General features: G+C 45.7%; 3 protein-coding genes across 17 annotated transcripts in view; 2 read left to right on the top strand and 1 right to left on the bottom strand.

Annotated features, from left to right (window-relative positions):
* grh (grainy head) overlaps window positions 1-9,958 on the top strand; it is a 39,632-nt gene extending 29,674 nt beyond the window's left edge. For 10 of the 15 annotated variants that reach the window (XM_033378022.1, XM_033378026.1, XM_004444425.3 and 7 more), the window contains 6 exons: window positions 2,557-2,613; window positions 3,726-3,824; window positions 6,975-7,396; window positions 7,493-7,688; window positions 8,486-8,550; window positions 8,843-9,958. In XM_033378022.1, the coding sequence (XP_033233913.1) occupies window positions 2,557-2,613; window positions 3,726-3,824; window positions 6,975-7,396; window positions 7,493-7,688; window positions 8,486-8,550; window positions 8,843-8,969 (966 nt within the window). In that variant the 3' untranslated portion in view covers window positions 8,970-9,958. The remainder of the gene's footprint in view (window positions 1-2,556; window positions 2,614-3,725; window positions 3,825-6,974; window positions 7,397-7,492; window positions 7,689-8,485; window positions 8,551-8,842) is intronic. The other 5 variants (XM_033378023.1, XM_004444426.3, XM_004444427.3 and 2 more) reach the window with 3 other exon arrangements.
* A 2,558-nt stretch (window positions 9,959-12,516) lies between these two features.
* Window positions 12,517-13,846, bottom strand: LOC6898907 (uncharacterized). Its single transcript, XM_002138840.3, has 2 exons — window positions 13,688-13,846; window positions 12,517-13,632 (listed from the first exon to the last, which is right to left on the bottom strand). The coding sequence occupies exons 1-2, from the start codon at window positions 13,733-13,735 to the stop codon at window positions 12,577-12,579; spliced, it is 1,104 nt and encodes a 367-aa protein (XP_002138876.3). The 5' UTR covers window positions 13,736-13,846; the 3' UTR covers window positions 12,517-12,576.
* A 4,091-nt stretch (window positions 13,847-17,937) lies between these two features.
* olf186-M (Ki-ras-induced actin-interacting protein-IP3R-interacting domain olf186-M) lies at window positions 17,938-20,037 on the top strand. Its single transcript, XM_001361753.5, has one exon. It carries the CDS (start codon window positions 18,835-18,837, stop codon window positions 19,765-19,767), a length of 933 nt encoding a protein of 310 aa, XP_001361790.4. The 5' UTR covers window positions 17,938-18,834; the 3' UTR covers window positions 19,768-20,037.
* The last annotated feature ends 585 nt before the right edge of the window (window positions 20,038-20,622 follow it).

The following is a 20,622-nucleotide window of genomic DNA, read 5'->3' on the forward strand; positions in this document are numbered from 1 at the left end:
TTTGTACACTGTACCCTGTACCCTGTGTGCAGGCACAAGGGTATGTAGGACATTCATAGAGACAATGTAGATGTATCTTGCCCTGCTTGTGTATACACTCACTGTTCTGCCAGGGGTGCTCTATGAACAGGGTATTCCGCAGTCCACACTCTATAAATTCGAGTTGTTTACTTCTATCTGTGTGTGTGTTTTTCCCGTACTTCCATTTTGTTTACTCCGAGCGCCGCCTCAATTAAAAAAAAAAGAAAAAAGCAACAAAAATACATAGCGCGACACTTTCGTGTGGCAAACAGAGATAGCAGATGCCCGCAAGTCCTCTCTCACTCTCTCTAAACGCGTGTGTGTGTATCTGTGTGCCAGACGGAGTATCTGTGTGCTAAGAATTAATTTCTGATTTATTTTCAATTGCAAGCAAAACGCAAATTATTCAGCAAGCGTCACAGTCCCCGTCCCCGTCCCCGTCACCGTCTCCGTCGCCATTGCCCAGAATATCGCCATCCCTTTCCGCCGCCCAGTTCGCTCGCTGTCCGCTTGTACTTTTTTCAAAAAGAATAATTTATGCATTTATTTATTTATGACACTTAGTTTTAATCACTTACTCGGCAATCTCAGGCAAATGCTTGGAACTAAGTCGCCGTGTCCGAGTCTGGGTCCGAGTCTAAGTCGGAGGCTGAAGCAGTATCCCCAGCCTAGTCTCCGGCTCTGACTATTGCAGCAGTAGCTAACTGGAACTGCGAGTGTATCTGTATCTGTATTTGTTAGTGCGACTGCGACTTCGACTTCGACGGGGCTCCCACCGCGTTTTAATTTAGCAATTATCAAGCATTTTAATCGTTTGGAAATATTTGCAATTCTATTGCGACAAGCGCCAGTCGGAAAGCAGAAACTAACTAAGAAAACAACCAGTAGTAACAGTAGCAGTATTAGCCCTCTCATTGCGTATACGCCTAGGCCTCCTTCCTTTTCCTGTCTGCGGCTACCGCCGTCCGCCCACCTGTCCGTTTAGCCGCCGGCTCGGGTTGAATGCCAAAAGAGGGGCTCAATTTCCCCGAAACGGGGGGGGGGGAAAACAAATGCCAAAACTGAATTGATTTCCACTCAAGTTCAGTGACTCCTGTCCAGGCTGCCAAATTGGTCAGCAGTTATTAACCGACTTTGGAGAGGGAGCCAAGAGATGGGGACTGGAGCTGGCCATAAGTGCATGTCGCCTATCGCCTGTCGCTCCCCACACACGGGCACACACGGCTATCCCCTCCCACTTGCCCTCCCATGGCCATCATTTGATAGAGCTTTTTATTTACAAATTGTTTACGCGCTGAGATGTTAATCCCAAAGACATCGCAATGGCAGTCAGAGTCACAGAGACAGAGACAGAGCGGGAGAGAGAGAGTCTCGCCTCGTCTCGTTTCGTCTTCGCATAATGTCGATTTCGTTTTATGCCGTTAGCTGCTGCAGCTCGCCAGCTGCATTCGTGTGCGTTTCGTTTTGTTTCGTTTCGTCCCGTCTCGTCTCGTCTCTCTGTCTGCGTTTGCGTCTCTGTTGGCAATGCCTTTCCCAGCGGCAAAACTTTCGTACGCACCGACACGCAGGTGCTTCGTTTGCTCCCCTCCCCTCCCCCCCCCCACACGCCGCTGCTGCTGCTGCTGCTGCACTCTGCTCTCTGCTGCTCTGTGCTCTGCGCTCTCCACTGTCATGCGTCTCCTCGTATATGGTACGCGCCCGCTAATTATTCACATTAAATACTGCTCGTCCACATCTTCGTCGTGGTCTCGTCGTGGACGTCGTCGTAGCCGTGGAGGCTGCAACTCTGCGACTGCTGCACTTTTACCATTAAGATTGTTTCCTTTGGTATTTTTGCGTTGATGGATTTTCTTTTTTTTTTTTTTTACGCGTGCACATTGTCCGACTGTCTCTCCGTCCGTGTGTCTGTCTCCGTCTCTCGTTGTCTCACTCCGTCTTTGGGTCTGTCTGTCTGCTCCGTCCGCGGCTCATCTGGAGTCGAACTCAAACTCAAACTCGGACTTGGACTCGAACTCTCCGACTTGGACTGGCATGCTTAAAATGCCTTCAGAGACACACACACACAGACACACACAGACATGCACACCGATACGCACTGAATCGAAGTCAAACTAAAAATGAATTGGATGCGATGCGATACAAAGTCTCGACTTGGCCCGGCTCTGCCTCGTTACTTGGCTCTGAGGGGCCTCTGGTCCGCGCCATCGATGGAATGGTGCCTGATGATGGTCCTCTGAGTATTGCCTTGTTATTGTCTTTTCTCCCCCCCCACCCTCTTTCTGCGTATTCGAGAGTATGCGTATGCGTATGGGTGTGTTTGTGTTTGTGTGGATTGGAATGTTTTAAACTGTCGTGGGCATAAAGAGGACATCGACTTAATAGAGAGAAAACAATTGCCTTCTAATAGCGGACGAAGCATTTTTAGCTGTTTTTGTTTCAGCGTCTTTTTTTTTTGTCATCCGATAATTTCTTTTTATGTTCATAATTGTTTACATTTGTATATTTTATGGCATTTTTCTCTCTCTTTAAAAACAGATCAACATTGCGGTGCAATGCCTGAGCACGGATTTCAGCAGTCAAAAAGGAGTCAAGGTGAGTAAAACTCTTCAACAAAACGAAAACCAAAAAAACAAAGGGGTGATAGGTGAAGACTCTTAAAAGGCTTCATTTTTTGTGAATTTGTTGGTCCTCTGTATAGTTTCGTACAAAGTGAAAGCTCGTTTTTTTTTGGGGGGCTAGTTTGACCCTTTGGTGTTTCAGTATATACCACCCCAGCCTCAATTAAATACTCAACGATATATATGGTAATCATAAATCGATACAGCAATTATCGATTAATTAGCTACTGATGCGATCTGCACGTCCGTCGCATCTTTTGTGTAAATGAAATTCAGTTCGAGCCGAGTCGAGAATGTTGGCCAGCGATGGGTTAAGTAATAACCAATTTAATGCCAACTTGTTAATGGAGAATCAATGCGGCCAGAGAAGCAGAGCAGGCCAGCAAAAGAAGATCAGCATTCAGCTCAGATGCGTTGCCCCTGTCTCCAGCTCCATCTCCAGCTCCATCTCCAGCTCCATCTCCGTCACCGTCTTCGTTTCTGCTCCTCCAGCAGACGAACGGCTACGTAGGAAGAGGATTTCTCTTTGGCTTCGTGTCCCCTCCTCCTTCGTAGAGGGGGCATGGGCATGGGCACGGGCACGGGCATCCTCCTGGCTTCTCTGGTTGTAATGCGTACATTAAGTCTGATATTTCATTGACAGAAACACAGGCCAAGGCAGGAGAAGAAGGAGACTGGAACGGAGTCTCGTTGCTTTTCATTAAAAAAAAAATAAAGAGCGCTGGAAGAAGGTAGAGCAGCGCTGGCAGTCGCAGCCCCAGTCGTAGCCTCCATGTGTATTTGTGTAGGCAATAGCCAAATCAAATTATGCACTTGCCACAATATGTTGCACACACATGCAACGGATGTTGGCAGTTTAACATCACTGGACCACGCCCCAACTGCTCCGGCAACGCCCCAAAGCCCAAATGACAACGGCTAATTGCAGCTGTTGCAAGGTTGCTGCTGCTCCAGTCTGCTACCCGCAGTCTCCTGCTTGCCCCTGCCCCCTGCCCCACCTAGCTATTGCAATTTGAATGTGTGTGATATTAATACGAATCCCTGTTTATGTTTCTCTTCTTCTCTCTCTCCCTCTCTCGGTTCCAGGGCCTGCCGCTGCACGTACAAATCGACACATTCGAGGACCCCAGAGATGCGGCCGTCTTCCACCGGGGCTACTGTCAGATAAAGGTCTTCTGCGATAAGGTAAGTGATTTTATTTCGCAACAGAGTCTCTCTCCCAATCCCTGCCATTCGTAGCCCCCCACTGTCCCACTGCCCCCCTGCTCACATAATTACGCATACAGAAGCAGTGGCTGTGACTGTGCCTCTGCCTCTGCCACGTGCAACAGGTTGATGAGCTAACTAAAAGCTGCCTACGTGCTGGTTCAGTGTGTGCGTGTGTGTATCTGTGCCTGCCACTTGCTGCTGATGCCGCTGCTTCTGCTTCTGCTTCTACTGCCGCATCCGACTTTTATCGAATTGGGGGCACCAACGATGCTGACATAGCTTGGGGCTCGGTCTCGGTCTCGGATCGGACACTCCTGTCCGTCAGTCAGCGAAGCCTTTAGTGGAAAGCGTAACGCGTACAAAAGTAAATGGCCCAACACACACACACACACACACACATACTGACGCTTGAGTGCGGCATCCTTTCCCTGCCACATCCACATCCATGCCCTTGTTTCGCTGCCACTGCCACTGCCACAGTCGCTGCCGCTGCTGCTGCTGCTGCTGTTACCTTTACCTTATGCGAACCCTTCACTTTTTCGCTTGATGGGGTTTATTAATAAATCATTTCGTGGATTTCCAATTTAATTTTCTCATATCATTACACTTCTCCGTGGTCGCTCTCCCCATCCTCCATTCATCCTCTATCCCCCATCCCTCATCCGACTGGACATGGGCCTGGGCACTGCCTTTTGTTGTATGCCACACTGTTGCACTGCTGTACGGCTGGGACCTGGACCCTCAATCGGGGTATCGCTATCACGTCGGGCTTATATTTCGCATTGGGGCCAGCCCTTTGCCTTTGCCAGCAAGCCAGCCAGCGTGTGTTTATCGGTAAATGTATCAATTAAATTTCGCGTACCACGTTATTTTGTGCCCTTCCTTGTGGCATACCTCTACCTCCCCCCCATCCCCATCCCCATCCGCAATACCGAAATGCATCCCATATTTCGTATTTTCTTTTCTCTGTGGGTTTTTTGATTTCACTGCAATTGCAGTTTCAGTTGCAGTTCCATCGTTTGGCACCTTTGGGCCAGGTCCAGGTCCAGGGCCTCCAATTATGGATCTTTACGCTCGCCTTGGGCCGCCCAGCCCCAGCCCCAGCCCCTGTCCCTGTCCTGGTCCCCAGAAGATACGAAATTATGGGAAATTCTGCACATGTCCAATGAAAGCTTCGCCCCTCAGAATAACTGTATTTCGGGGTTCGGTTTAATTTTTGGAGAGAGTTTTTGGTTTGATTTTCAGATAGATTTAGCTGTGGATAGCGTTTGGGAGGAAACAATTCTTCTGATCTCTTGGCCAGGGCAAATCTTTCCTTCTTTGGCGAATCTGGTGACAAAATACTGATTCTGGATCCAACTATTGGGGATCTTCCGCCTGTCATTATCCGCTCTATAGCATTCCTCTCTATATTTAACGTATTTCCCTGAAATGATTGAGCTAATCCTAATGCTAATGCTAACGTTAATGGTAATGTTGCACCGCCTCTGCGCTGAGTGGCGGCCCACAGAGGTAGTGTGTGTGTCCCATGTCTTGGCCATACTTTGAAGTCGATTAACAGCAAGCAAGCCATCCCCAAGAAGGGAAGGCGGAGTGGTGAAACACAAGATGGGGCAGAAGAAGCTGGAGACGAGGACGAGGATGAGGATGGGAATGGGAAAGGGGATGTAGAGGAGGCCAGGCAAAAGGCGAACATTGACCGCATTGGGCGATTCGAGACGCCGTCGCCTTAGTCCGCTGGCCGTTGCAGCCTGCGCAACTTTGGCGATATTTTTGCCAAGATAAAATAAAAGTAATAAAATACAGTTATTTACATGCCGCACACACAGACACACGGACACACAGACACATGCTTACGTGCAACACACATGGGCGAATGATGTACATCGAATGCATTGCTCTAGGCTAAAATGGTTTTTGATAAGCGCAAGACGAAAGAACTCCGATCGGAGGGAGGGGTGGACTGGAGACGACGTATACATCCTTGCATAATGTGGTCGCCATTCAGTAGTTGCTGCCGCAGAGGCAGACGAGAGCAGATTGCTGCCGCATATCACTTCCTGCCACTGCCCGGTGCCACCAGCCCCTGCAGCATGCAGCATCCAGCACCATCAGCGGCGGAGGCTTCCATCGCTCAATTGCTGATTTTTAATTACAAATGCAAAGTGCAACATGGGGCAGGAGGCAGTAGGCAGGAGGCAGGAGGCGAGCTGAATGCTGCATCTGCTGCCTGCACACGCAAACCAGCAATCACGGCCGGACAAAGTAGCCACCAGACTATATCTCAAAGCACACACACACACACATAGATACATAAAGTATCTATTAGTGTGAGTATGTGTGTGTGTGTGTCTGTGCAATCAGGCAGCAGCAACAACAGCCACATACTCAATGGGGCAGGTGGGCCGCAGACGCAGACGCAGACACAGACACAGAGACCGACTCGACTGCGATGCTGTGCTGTGCTGGCTCTGCTGCATGGTTCGAGGCGCCGCCAGATTATTTATTATGTATGCATATTTATGTGGAATCTCTAAGTATTTTATAATAATTTTCCCCCCATTTTTTTCGGCTCTCTGACCCTAACGGTGTAGACCATTTTGCCAAATGCCTCCACGGCCTGCGACTGCGAGTGCGACTGCGACTGGGACTCGGATTCAGACTCGGATACGGACTCCGATCCAGCCGCAGTCCGTGAGTCTGTGCCTCTGCCACTTGTTGGTGCTGCGGTGGCGGCTTTGTCTCTGTGCAACAACAGAGCTCCCCAGGCGGGAAACTTGTTTTCTGCTTTTTGCAACTGCAACGGGGAGGCAGCGGCAGTGGCAGTGGCAGGGACTGTGGCAGGGAGGCAGCCCCCAGCCAGCAGGCAGCTTATGGCACTTGCAGCCATACACGAATTTAATTAATAAGCAAAGAAATATCAAAAAAGGTGGCATCCATGCGTTTGATTGATTGCTAATTACACGCTGGCTCTGTGCACCTGGGCGAACTTTCGCAACCCACCTGGATGGGTACCCCATAACATACATACATACGAATATACCACATGCCACTTGCCACATGCCACATGGATGCTCATGGATCTCATTTACTTGATTTCTGATTTCTGATTTTCTGGGATTGCAGGGCGCCGAGCGCAAAACGCGCGATGAGGAGCGACGGGCCGCCAAGCGGAAGATGACGGCCACCGGCAGAAAGAAGCTGGATGAGCTCTACCATCCGGTGACAGATCGGTCCGAGTTCTATGGCATGCAGGACTTTGCCAAGCCGCCGGTGCTCTTCTCGCCCGCCGAGGACATGGAGAAGGTAGGTCAGCCGGGCCTGACTGGCTTGACATTCATCCACACGAATACGAATACGCACACGAATACGAATACGAACTCGAACTCGAACTGCAACTCCAACTCGAATTCGCCCTTGCAGAGCTTCTACGGCCATGAGACTGACTCGCCGGACCTGAAGGGGGCCTCGCCGTTCCTGCTCCACGGCCAGAAGGTGGCCACGCCGACGCTCAAGTTCCACAATCACTTTCCGCCCGACATGCAGACGTGAGTAAAAATCGTCCATCCATGATCTCCGCCCCCGGATCTCCCCTAAGCGAAGGACCCAAACTAATCTATGTCTATCTCTATCTCCCTCTGCAGCGATAAAAAGGATCACATACTGGACCAGAACATTATGACCAGCACACCCATGACCGACTTCGGTCCGCCCATGAAGCGGGGACGCATGACGCCGCCAACCTCGGAGCGCGTGATGCTCTACGTGCGGCAGGAGAACGAGGAGGTGTACACCCCGCTGCATGTGGTTCCCCCCACCACAATTGGCCTGCTGAATGCGGTAAGCAGTCGCCCCCAAGAGCCCCAGAGTCCCTGCTACCATACCCACATATATGTATATCCTGCTACCGATCCAACCTAAACTCGATCTAATTGATTATAACCAAATTTTTCTGTAATTTTGTTCATTTTGGTCTAATTGGTGGAGAAGAGAACAAAAAACGAAAAGAAAAAGAAAGCAAAATCAAAAGAAAAGCTATGAAATGAAGAGCCAAAATGTTCAATTTCTAAACAAACGTCTAATCGACTAAAGCATAAATCAACTAAAAATCAGCCACATCAATATCTATATCGCTATATATACTATATATGTATGTATATATATATATATATAATCACCCTAATACCAAGAATCGAAAATCGTTAATTTGTATAACTTGTAGTTGAAACTAATTCCGAATCATTCCATAATCAAAAAATGAACATCTCATCCAAAATATGTCTATATATTCACTCGTATATATAGTGTATGTATACTACTGCCAAAAACAGGATCACAGTCAAGATCCCGATCCTCCACACACACGATAAACCACACACAAAGAGCACGAAATGTACTGCAATCAGATCAGGCAGAAAATGCAGATATTATACACACACAGATCTTTCGAAAGATTGGCACTGGCTGGACGCAAAATGAACAAAATTACACAGAGAAAAACGAGTTATAAGAGAAATATTTTCGTTTAGTTGAGTTTAGTTTAGTTTAGAGAGAGCGCAGAGCAGAGCAGCAACAAAAAATCCACACAAACAAAAGACAAAACAAAACATCATATTTCTCTCGTTTCTCAATTGCAGATTGAAAACAAATACAAAATCTCAACAACGAGCATAAATAACATTTATCGCACAAACAAGAAGGGGTAAGTAGCAAGTCTTAACGGATCAGAGTGCTACTGCACACACACACATGCACAGACACAGCCACAGACACACACACACACACAGAGTGCAAGTGCACCAGGAATCAGAACTCCCCCGCTACCCCAAAGATCATCTAACCCCGCACTTCTCACCCTGTTTGTCGTGTGCTAACCAATCAAGTATTTGCATGGGTGTTGTCGTTGTCCCTACTGATCTCTATCGTTATCTGAATCCCTGAACTATCCGAAACCGAGGGCTAACCGTGTGTTTTTGCCAATGCTTTCGTTGCAGGATTACTGCGAAAATTGACGATGATATGATATCGTTCTACTGCAATGAGGACATCTTCTTGCTGGAGGTGCAGCAGATCGAGGACGATCTGTACGATGTGACGCTGACGGAGCTGCCCAACCAGTAGCAGGAGCATCCACTCACAATACACAAAAATATGGACACAATTTTTGCCAACAACACACACACACACAAGTTGTTTCAATAAGCCATTTTCCATAGAGCCTAAGCCTAAATCGTAGTGTAGTTGTAATGTGGAGCCAGAGCCCATCCAAGTTGCTACAAAAATGGATGGATATATAGAAATGCTAATACAATACATACATAACCATATAAATATACATAAACATATAGACATATGCATAAAATTCGATTTAGATTTAGCAACAATGAGATTACTGAAAATTTTTTGATCAAATTTGAAATTCTCGCTATGTTTATAGATATTGTAATATTGTCTAAGCCCTAATCATAATCGTAATGTGTATTTATGCGTATATAGTACCATATATATTGATATATATCGAGTCTATATAGATATACTATACATACACTCGTATGTATGTGTGTATGGAGTGCAAAAGCTGTCTGTCCAGTAGCACATAAGTTTCGCTTCCGCTCCCCTGCTTATGCTTAGACCTTAGGTCCAGGGCAAGTAAGAGTTACAGAATCTATCTTTTAGAACCTTTAATTCTATATATAAACACACCCTAGAGATACATGTATGTATGTATGTTTGTCGTAAGCGTTTACTTGTTGAATATAAATTGTACAATTATTTTTGGATAAGCCCACACAAAAACAAAAAAACAAAAGCAAAAAACCAATCGTTTGTTCTATATTTCTGTTTCCAAATCTCGTAACTCGTTACCCGTTACCTTCCCTCTACTATCCGGCCCACTCTGTTATGTTATATATAATTAGGATCTCTGAAAGAAAAGAAAAAAAGGAACGGAAATTTGAAGCGAAAATTACATTGACATTGTCCAAAAGAAAAGAAAGCATAACTATCCGTAACTTTAGGGATACACATAGCGATAAGTACACTCTGCAATAAAACATGTTGATAAAAATCGTAGTTAAGTCCCAGATAAGGCAAAACAATATCGAAACAAAACCACAAAAAACAAACAAAAAAAACACGTTGAAGCAAATTTGTGTGCATTTGTTGTAAAACAAACAAAAATATCTAAAAAGAAAAACAAGAACAATCTCGAGAAACTCGTGAAAGTTGATTCAAAACTCAAGAATGGAATGAAAGAAAGCAAGATCCGATTGTAGCACCATGCAATAACCGACATTCGATTATATATAAAGAGATACACAGTTACACAGATATATATGTATACATACAGACACACATATGTATGTAGGCATAGTATATCGCATAGCATGCGAATGCGTTTACAATCTTTGTTTGCCATAATTAACAGTTTAATTTAATTAACGAAATGTTTTGCGTACAATCCAATCTAGGCGCAATCCAGGCAGGGGGCTCTGCGAGAGATCGATCGGGATCGGGACCCGACCTGCCTGGTGCCACTAATACTCCGCATCGATTGCTACCACTCTGAACAGTACGCGTTCAATGCTCAATATTATTATTATTTGTTTATTAATTGTAATCCCCCTTCCAATTCCATTGCTACTGCTATTTGTACTCCACTCTCTCACCCTCGTCCCTCGTCCTCCCTCCTCAAACCCCCCCTACAATGCTCTCTTTCTACTTCTTTGACTTTGACTGTCTATGGGAGTTTACAGGGTAATCGGAAGCGCAATCAGAATTCGAATTCCCGTCTTTTCCCCACGACAGTCGAGGTGTTGTACATCACAATTTGTTTTTAGTTTTAGCACTTAATTCTAAACGTACTGTACTCTATTCAAGATTATACAATATTATATTAAATGATACGCGATCAGATGATATGATATGATATGATATGATACGATACGATACGATATGATATGAAATGATGAAGAACAATCGAAAATCTTGCCGGAATGTTATAAATCTTTATGTTTAGTTTATTGTAACCCCTAAGTTCTATGCTCTTTCTATATATTGTATACAAACACATACACATATATTTTAAAAGCCAATAATTTATTTTTTGTTACTGTTGGAAACGATTCCGCGAAAAATAGAAAAGCAAAAAACCAACAAAAAAAAGTGAAAATCAAACTGAAACTGAAACTGATACTGAAACTGAGAACAAGTGGTACGCACTCCATGGATCGTGTGAGAGGCAAATGTCCAACTTGAGAATGACAAACGAACAAAATAAAACAAATTGTACAATATAATTATAATGAATACACAAAATTTAAATAAAGAACAAAAAGTAAAGCAATTATGCTTCTGTGAATGCTTCCACGTGAGTTTCGTTTGCTGAAGGAATGCATATGTATGATTCCTTTGCTGTATCCAGTGTGTTCTTATTCAAATAACTGCTATCAAAGTGTCTACGTCCTTGGGGTTTTGGAACTGGAATGGGCCCACACAAAAGCCCCAATAATCCGACCATGGCAAGAATATTCTGTGCCGCCACTTGCTATCCTTTATGGAGGTGAGATTCTACCATCGGTGGTAAATCCACAATAAAACGAGGGGGAACGTTGTGAGTTGCTGCGGACACCGCAACTCTACTGTTATACCCGATACTAAGTCAGTATGGCTCTCCTCCGGCAGACGCCGCTAATATTAAACGACACGACAAAGAGTGCGTGCGAGAGAGACAGAAAATTAGTCTGAGCGTGACGTCGGGCGCTGCGTAGCCAGTGCAAATTGATTTGTTTCCTTTCGCTATAAAAATGATCTGATCTGATTTAGATTCAGCAATCTGATAGATATGGTAGATATTGCAATATTGTGGATGTAACAGATTTTCGTCCTTTGTGTGGGCGGAAGGGGGTGGGGCGAAATTTTGAGATACACGTTTTATAGTGAGATCTAAGAGGAGTGCGGATACCAAATTTGGTTACTCTAGCTTTAATAATCTCTGAGATTTGTGAATATCCCCAGATTTGCATCCGTTGCGGGGGTGGAAGGGGGTGTGGCGAAATTTTGAAACAAACTCGTCTCGGTCCGATATATTAGGAGTGTGGATACCAAATTTGGTTGCTCTAGCTTTTATAGTCTCTGAGATCTAGGCGCTAATGTTTTACTCTAAGCAAAGCCGCCTATGCTACCTGTGTGTTGAGAGAGACAGGGCGAGAAAAAATGAAATTGTTTTCTTGATGCTGGCTATAATAGTAATACGATCCAATTCAGATTCTGCAGTCTATAAGATATGGTCATTCTCTACGATTCTGCGTTTTTGGTTTTATCTTATCTTTAAAATTGTGGATGCCACAGATTTTCGCCCTTTGTGGGGGCGGAAGTGGGCGGGGCAAAGTTTTGAAATATTTTTGTAGCAGTGACATATCACAGAAGTCTGGATCCAAAACATCGTTGCTCTGGCTCTTATAGTCTTTGAGCATTAGGCGCTGAAGGGGACGGACAGACGGACGATCGACTCGGCTATTGATGCTGATCAAGAATATATATACTTTATGGGGTCGGAAACGATTCCTTCTGGACGTTACACACATCCACTTTTACCACAAATCTAATATACCCCAATACTCATTTTGAGTATCGGGTATAATAAAAATAGAAATAATAAACAACATCATACGTATTTAACTATTTATGTATATTTGTAAGAATGAGGTGACCAACCATTGGCATATACTTATTTGCCACCAAAACCTGGTGCGTGTGTAGAGAAATGCCCCTGTTGGAACATGGTAGCTCCGTGGTAGTCGCGATAAAAATAGCTGATCTGGTGCAACGGATACTTTGGTATCATGTACTCCATCCGCATGTTCCGCATAATGGCGCAGTTAATGTAGTCGGACCACTCTCTCGTATCGTTGGTGTGGCACATCTCGGACAAGCCAAACGTATAGAGCTCCTTTCTGAGTGGCATAAAGATGGGTCGTTCGTTAAACGTCTTATTGCGGACTCGCACCTTTAGCCAGTCGTATACTCTGGGCACGTTGTAGAGGGTGGATTTGCCCCGGCATACCTGAGTAACCCCGACACGGTCTGGTATATATTTCCAGTTGGGGTTATCGGTTAGAACGGGATACCACCAATAAATAGTCGAGTAATAGCCGGCGGTGCCTGGTGGCCATGTGCCAGCTACTGTTCTGGACCTTTTTTGTTTTAGTTGGGGGGCTTTTAGAAGGTCCTTGAAATTAAGCCCGCCCCAAGGATTCACTGGCCAACTGTCGGTGGTTTCCTCAACCCTAAACATTTTTTTGACAGCATCAGGAGCTATTTTAGCGTCAGTTTCTTTCTGACTAATACTAGTTCTCGTAATATTATTGGTACTAGTTCTGGTATGACCGTCATTTTTGGGCCCAACTCTTTGGCCAGGTTTCTTAATGGTGTGGGGTTCAGGTAACCTCGTGCCTGATTGATGATCCTCCTGGAAGGTTACACGAACTGCAGGCAACTTCGTGCCTGATTGATGGTCCTCCTGGAAAGCTACAGGAAATAGTCGAATGATCGCATCGTCAGACTCGGTATTATTTGTTTGTCCACCATATCCAGAGATATTGGAGGCCACCACCAGATCTCTGGCTGTCCCCCCCGTGGATTTGGTTGACATCATTTCCAGTTGGATGGCGTTGGAAACCCACGACTGGGTGCGTAAGTGTGATCCAGACTTGTCCAGGCTGTTGTTGTTGTTGTTTTTACCACTCAGGAGAGGGGGCATAGCATGCACAATAAAAGGCATCACCTGGAATTACAAACCGTCTTGGATACATGCGAATGGCTTTGAACGGAAAACTTACGCTAATTAGGCAGCCGATGCCAACAAACACTAGATAATTTTTCTTCATCGTGTTGTTGTGTTAGTTTTATAATTAATAAATATAAAAACAAAGTATGTTTTCGTATTTCGTTGTTCGCTCTACAGCCGATTGAACTATACTAGAAGGCATGTTATTGTTATCGAAATCTATATATTGGATGATTGGAAAGGCCTGGAGATCGAGATCCCTTTCCATCTACTGTTAACTAACAGAAAAAACATAAACCCTTCCTTACAGTTTCGTTTCCTTTTTGTCTAACCGTTCAATGGAATCAATGTATCCGCAGAACCAGAGATTAAAGATGACGTGCATCATCGTGCACACAGTGACTAGGGTGACTATGCAATTTAATAACATCGAGCGAATCGAAAGACCTAATGAATCAGGATGGTTTTACAACAAATACGATATGATATTCAGAAGGCATTGAAAGCAGTTTTGCAGTTGAAACCACTAATGCAAAAGCAAAAGTTTGATTTTGTAGCACAGTGTTTTTAATTAATAGAAGTGCATTGTTGCAGCCGCCGACGCCAGCTGCGCTGCCTCTGCCTTTAAGTCTGCTGCTGCGGGTTGAGGCAGTCGTCTTTTTGTTGGTGGTTTTCTTTTTTCGTAATGGTATGTAAAATAAATGTTGCATTTTAGTGTTTTTTTTTTTAGATTTGTGTGTCTAGTTTTTGTTGCCCAAGTGTTGCAATGTTTGTTGTAACAAATGGCAACAGCATCGGCGGCAGCAGCAGCAGCGGCGTCAGCAGCGTTGGCGGCAGCGGCAGCGGCACCGGCGTTTATTTACGTTGGCTCTGCTCTGCCATTCCGTCCATTCATTCACATCTCTCGGCGATGGACGAACGTGTGCGCGGTGCTTGGCTGTTCGTAAAATAGTGTTTTTGTTGGTTCTTGTTTTGTTCTTATTTTTGCGTGTGTGTCATTCTTGTACTCTACGGATCTCGCACTTATACATATATGTATGTGCATACAATTTATTGTAGTTTTTGCATATTGCTAAGCATCGCAACTGATTTCTTGCGAGCACCGGTACCTCCCCCTCCAACGCGGCTTAGTATCTCATTTGCACAACAAACAATGTGCAAATATTTGGTCCGCCCGTTGACTACACTAAAATAATCAGAACAGCACATCGCGGAGAACAAACGGATGACGGACGCGACGGGACCTGTGCCTGTGCCTCTGCCTGTGTCTCAGTGAGGAACTATACCCACATACACGAGTACAGAGATAAAGATGATCTCCTAATGTCAGCGGAGATAACGAAGAGACCAAACCATGCATAAGCAGCGCGTTCATTCCCGGTTCCGAAAAGAGTGACAAGCTCCCAGTGAAGCCAGCCAGCCAGCCATCCAGCCATCCAGCCAGTTACCTGTCTCGTCTGCTCTGTGCCGGTCGTGGGTTTTCTGTGTGTGTTTGCTGTTTGTTTGCTGCTGCTGCAGTTACAGAACTCGTAAGCTTGTTTAGAAAGTGTCGGGTTGAAGGCGGTGGCATACCATACCCGTAGAAAGTGCATTAGCTGGAAGCCAAACAATAACCCATGTTAACCAACTAAAGCGTATCGTTATTCTACATATCGAGCTGTAACAATAAACAATAATTGAATCATCTAAAGCTAATCAAGTTACACACTTGTGCAGATACGGTGCGGCGTTACAGGCGGTACAAACACAGGTGAGATTTACAGTCATCCCATTCGGATTGCCTTTCCCTTTTCCTTTACCTTTCCAATTGAAAACACCATTCTCCAATCAGATGCACATTACATTTTCAATTCCAAGCTACTTAAAAATCCAATTGACAGTTACACTTTCGCTGGAATTCAACATATGTATGTACAATATATACAATATCTACAGTATCCAGAACTTGAGCAAGTACTCGAAGCCAATTACAATCAATTGAAAAGGGCGCGCGTGCCATTGCCAGAACAGATCACAACAGAACAGAACAGAACAGAACAGAATAGTACAGAACAGACCATTATAGAGCCCGAGAAGAAACAGGGCCTTGATACTGTTATTTATAGGGTGACCTTCTGACACGCCACCTTTGTACTTTTTCCTGGTATTTGCGCATTGTGTCACTCTAACTATAATAACTGTCATTGTTCTGAAGAGAGTTCTGCTCGCTGTGGGCTCTGGTACCTTCCGTGCTGTTCCATATCGCTTGCATCACGAAATTATGGATTAGATGCAAGGGATTCTCTGGGAAAATAAAGCGAACTCAGATTGTTCCGTAATTAAACCGAATTAATTGCTAATCTCTGGATCGGAGCATGTCAAAACTTCTGCCTTCCCTTATCTAAATTTGCCTTTGATTGGGACTGGGGCTGGCCCATTAGATCTTGAACAAAGTTCTGCCTCGTGCCCAAGACGGCATTGCTATTTCTCCCCTTTTTTATTTAAAGCCATTTCCTAGCAATGATACAATCCCATTGCCGCCAACTGCGATCATATTCAAACATTCATTAAAAATTAGTTACTTACTCCAACAGCAGTAGAGGATTAATTGCACATCGTTGTCTCCTCCCCCCACCAACCCGCCTACCCCCGCCCCTCTGATACGGAGCTTGCAAATTAACTTAGAATGCATAACAAATTAAACAAAACAAAGTTAGCCCGAAACGATGATCATGATTCATCGCTCGTGGCGTGGATTTATGGACCCGTGAAAAGTGTCTGCCCTTGGTACTTGTACTCGTACCGTACTCGTATCTGTAGACAATTTTGAAGACTTGTGTAAATTGGCTCTGCGCCTGTTTGCCAGCTGTTTGTTACACTTGGACCTTCGTCTGAGTCTTGGCCTCAAGATACCTGTTGATACAACCTTTTCTCAGGGGTTGGGGCGCAGGCTGGTTGCCTGAGCGAACAGTGACGGCAGCAGGTTAAAGTATCAAAGTATCGTCCCGCGCAACAGTATCCGCAAGTCGGTGGCTAGAAGATACGATGGTGGGGCGGATATCGAGGCAGGTATCAGTGGGTATGCATTTCTCGCATTCTCCGGAGACGGAGAGACGAAACCCGTAAGCTCGCCTCGGCGAAAGCTACACTCGCAATGCAATCAGCTGTGGGCAGAGCAGACGCTCGTCGAGCTTCCGCGAGAGCTTTGGCACCGTGGAACGGGTTTAAGAATTTCCCTTGTTTGTGTTTACCTGCTGCCCGACTCTTCCGCATGCATCTGTCTGGACCGAAAACGGTCGGGGCGGAGAGCCGGGCGGGGTATCAGTAAACAGGGGCAACATCAAAAGTCTCCATTGATTACACAAGTCGTCACCCTGGGCCATAAAGTTTTCCAGGTATCATCTGATCATCCGAATCTCTCGCAGCAATTAGATAAAGAGATCTTATGACCTCAATAGCTTAATGATCGGCAGTTTAAGGGCTGTCCGGAATCAGCGAGCCGTAAAAAGCATTTAATTAACCAAATACGCCGGGAACGTGCAAACAATACCAGAGATGACTTCTTATCGTGCGAGAGAAGCATAAAAAGATACAAAATACAACCGAATCAAGTTTAAACGAAAAACATACTCTATCAACTATACCTTTTTATAATTACTGGATAAACCCTTTCCTTTCAATGTCGTGTCTATCTGGCTCCGATCGTGATGATTTTTAGGTAATAGACAGACAATAGATTCATATAAAATCCCCTTGAAGAAACATGACTAAGAGCATTCGAATTGAAGATAAAACACCTAGACAAATATTAAGGTAAACTTTCCGCGGGCCCCATTGAAGCACATAAGAATACAAATGTTGTGCTGCTCTAATTCTAATATCTGCCATAGCATATTGCCCAATATACCCTACCCAGGTACTGTACAGGTATTGGGTATAGAAAATGCCCATCAAGTGAGTGCACGAAGGTTTTTCCCCGACGAGAGTGGGACAAAAAGCGAGCGAGAGAGAGAGAGGACGACACGGAGCCGGAGCCAGAGCCAGAGCTGGGTTAACCGCAAAGCGCTCTATTCGGTGTGCTTTTAATCAAAAGTTTAATAGATTGGCGTCGTTGTCGTGCTTGAGGAAATTGCCGACTGGCCCGCAAAATAATTACAGCAACAAGAGACAGAGCCAGAAAGAGAGAGAGAGAGAGAGTGGTGTGAGTGGAGCTCAGGCGAGAGAGAGTGGAGCTCTCTCACCCCCTTCGGTTCTCCCTCTGTCGCACTCCGCTGCGAAAGCTCTGGCTCTGGGCTTTGGTTCGACTGGGCTGGGGCGTTCCGATGGGGGAATTGTGATTTCAGTTTCATTTTTGAAGATCACTTTGTGCGAGGCGGACGCGAGAGAGAGCGAGCGAGCGTGCGAGCGATCCACGAATAAACACCACACTACGGAACAGTTGACTGTATATGATTAATTTGTGTACTTAATACATAAATAAATATAATTAAATAAACCAAGCTGTGCAATCACATCGGCAGCCGCCTCCCAGTGGCACAAGGAAGAGAGTGTGTGGAGTGGAGCCAAAGTGCAGTGCAGGAGAAAAACGCATCCCATTTGAACTTAATTTTGAATTCCTATATTCGAGCGATCGCATCCATTCCGTTCGATTCCAATATCAATGTCAAGTGGATCGCGATCACTCGGAATCCGGGGTCAGGAGAGCGCTACGACTGATTAACACTCCATCTCCGGCTCTAATGAGCGCAAAGCAAACGCAAACAAATAAATAAGTAAACAACGAAAACGGCAAATTAACAAAAGCGAAATCGGAATCAGAATCAAGAAGCAGAGGGAAAAAATACGCGGAATATAGAAAAACACGTTTCCACAAAAAGCGCATAAACGGCAACAAATAACACAAATTGTTGTCGCTTTTGTGGCTGAACACGCGTACGCATTATACGTTAATCGGAGAATATCAAATCGCAGGGAGACACCAGACGTACAGCTCCAACAGATCAACAGATCAACAGATCGCGGCCCAGTCTGTGTGGCTGTTTTGGGACTAACCCTGATTCTGGCTCTTACCAAATATGAGCAGGGGCTGCCTGTCGGACCAGTTGCTGTTGTAACGTAACCTGAGCAGCCGTGACCGAGACACCAAACCGCGTCAAGTGGAGACCAGACCTACATTCACCACACACTCGTACCACCAACATACTCGTACGTAGTGCGGCCATGGAACGCTCTCACAGCTGCAGCAATTTCGAGGCCAGAGTAGGGCCGGGAGCGGCACTGGCTATAGCGGCCGGAGGGGCAGTAAAAGCCGGGTCCAAAGAGGTGCCTCAGCCGAAGGCCCACGCCGGCAGCAGCGATAACCTGCCGCTGAGCATCTGTGCCAGCTCCGCGGATCACTTTCCGCCCAACAAGCCGTTGCGCAAGCGCAAAAAGCTGCAGCGCCAGCAGTCGGCCGTCGATGTGGACGACCTGGAGTGCGATTGCGCATATGCCGCCGATCTAGAGGAGAATGCCGACCACGACCAAGACGTCGAAAACGACCAGGACAAGACCAGCCTGGACGCCTTGCCACACTTGCCCAGCCACTTCGCGCAACAGCAGAGCCCCGCCCATGTGAGCATGGCCCTGCAGCGCCACATCTCCATTTCCTGCAAGAGCAGCGGCCTGCGACGCTGTCGCTGCCTGCGCCACGAGGAGTCCTTCGACTCTTGCAGCACGGCACCGGAACTGAGTCCGCAGGCCCAGCGCCAGCACCGATTCAGCAGCCTGCTCTTGAGGGACAGCTCTGCCTCTGTGCAGTCGGACTCCAGCCGGTACTCGAGCGTGGACAGCCTGCTGGAGTCTCGCAAGCCGGATCCGGAGGCCATACTCATCAACCTGGGCTTCGGTCCCGTCGGCTCCGAGGACATGTTGTCGCGGATACCGAAACGCTTCCTGAAACCCTCCCAGGTGCCGGGCATCGACACGGAGGCGTTTGTTCAAAGACTGACCCTGGCCAGTTCCTTGGCAGACTCCAGTGTTCTGGGGTATCGCGGACTCATCGGCAACCCGGACATGCCGCCCTCCTCGATTGTGGCCAAGATCATGGAACGCTTCGAGGTGAACCACCATCGTAAGAAGTCAATGGGTTCCATCGACCATCCGATACGATGATTCGCCTAAGCCAGAAGGACTCACCATTCCAATCCATTCCATTATAATCTTCTACTATTAGTCAGCCAAATAGGGGGCTCTACGTTTAAACTTGCAACCCAGCGGGGGGACATGTGATCATTGTGATGTCTTATCTTGTCCATAGTCCTTAGAAAATGCCGCGTACTTAGCTGTGTATTATTGTACCAATCGATGAACCAATGTTTTTGTGAACTATTGTAAACTCTAGTTAAATAAGGATTAAAGAGAATTGTATTTTATTTTATTGTATCTGCAAGTCTTGTACTTCAAACAGGTTTTTCTGTATTGGAATCATCTCAATAAAATATTATCTGAATTATTGTGCATTTCTAGAAGTGTTCTGTGTAAAAAGATTTTACAATTTTGACTTTAAAATCATTGATTTGTTTGGTTTGATTCAGAAAACTGTTTCTTGCCGATTCCTGTAGACACCTCTTTTCCATTTCAAATCTCTGAATGGGTCGCTTTCAACTCTAACAGAGCTTGGTGTCTCCAGTGGAATCCTAAAATTAGAAATCAGCGTCACTTTCCGTACGCTGTTTGTTCATTTTGTAGTTGAACAAATTCATTTGCGATACGGTTCCACGATCGCATTTCCATACGTACTCGTACAATATATCTCAGCATTTCTGTACGAGTGTATTGTTATCGACAGTCAGATTTCTGAGAGAAGCTTTATTAATAGCCGATGACTATGACTTGGCGTCTTTTGGGACCTCAAGGGTCTGGAGCCGAGAGCCGAGACCCAAAAGAACGTGGACCCAGGGCGCAGGGATTATGTACATTCTGTGCAGCGATCGTTTATTGATTTCAATTGCCTCTAATTGTTTACAT

This window comes from Drosophila pseudoobscura, chromosome 3 (assembly GCF_009870125.1).
Source record: "Drosophila pseudoobscura strain MV-25-SWS-2005 chromosome 3, UCI_Dpse_MV25, whole genome shotgun sequence".
Classification (NCBI taxonomy): domain Eukaryota; kingdom Metazoa; phylum Arthropoda; class Insecta; order Diptera; family Drosophilidae; genus Drosophila; species Drosophila pseudoobscura.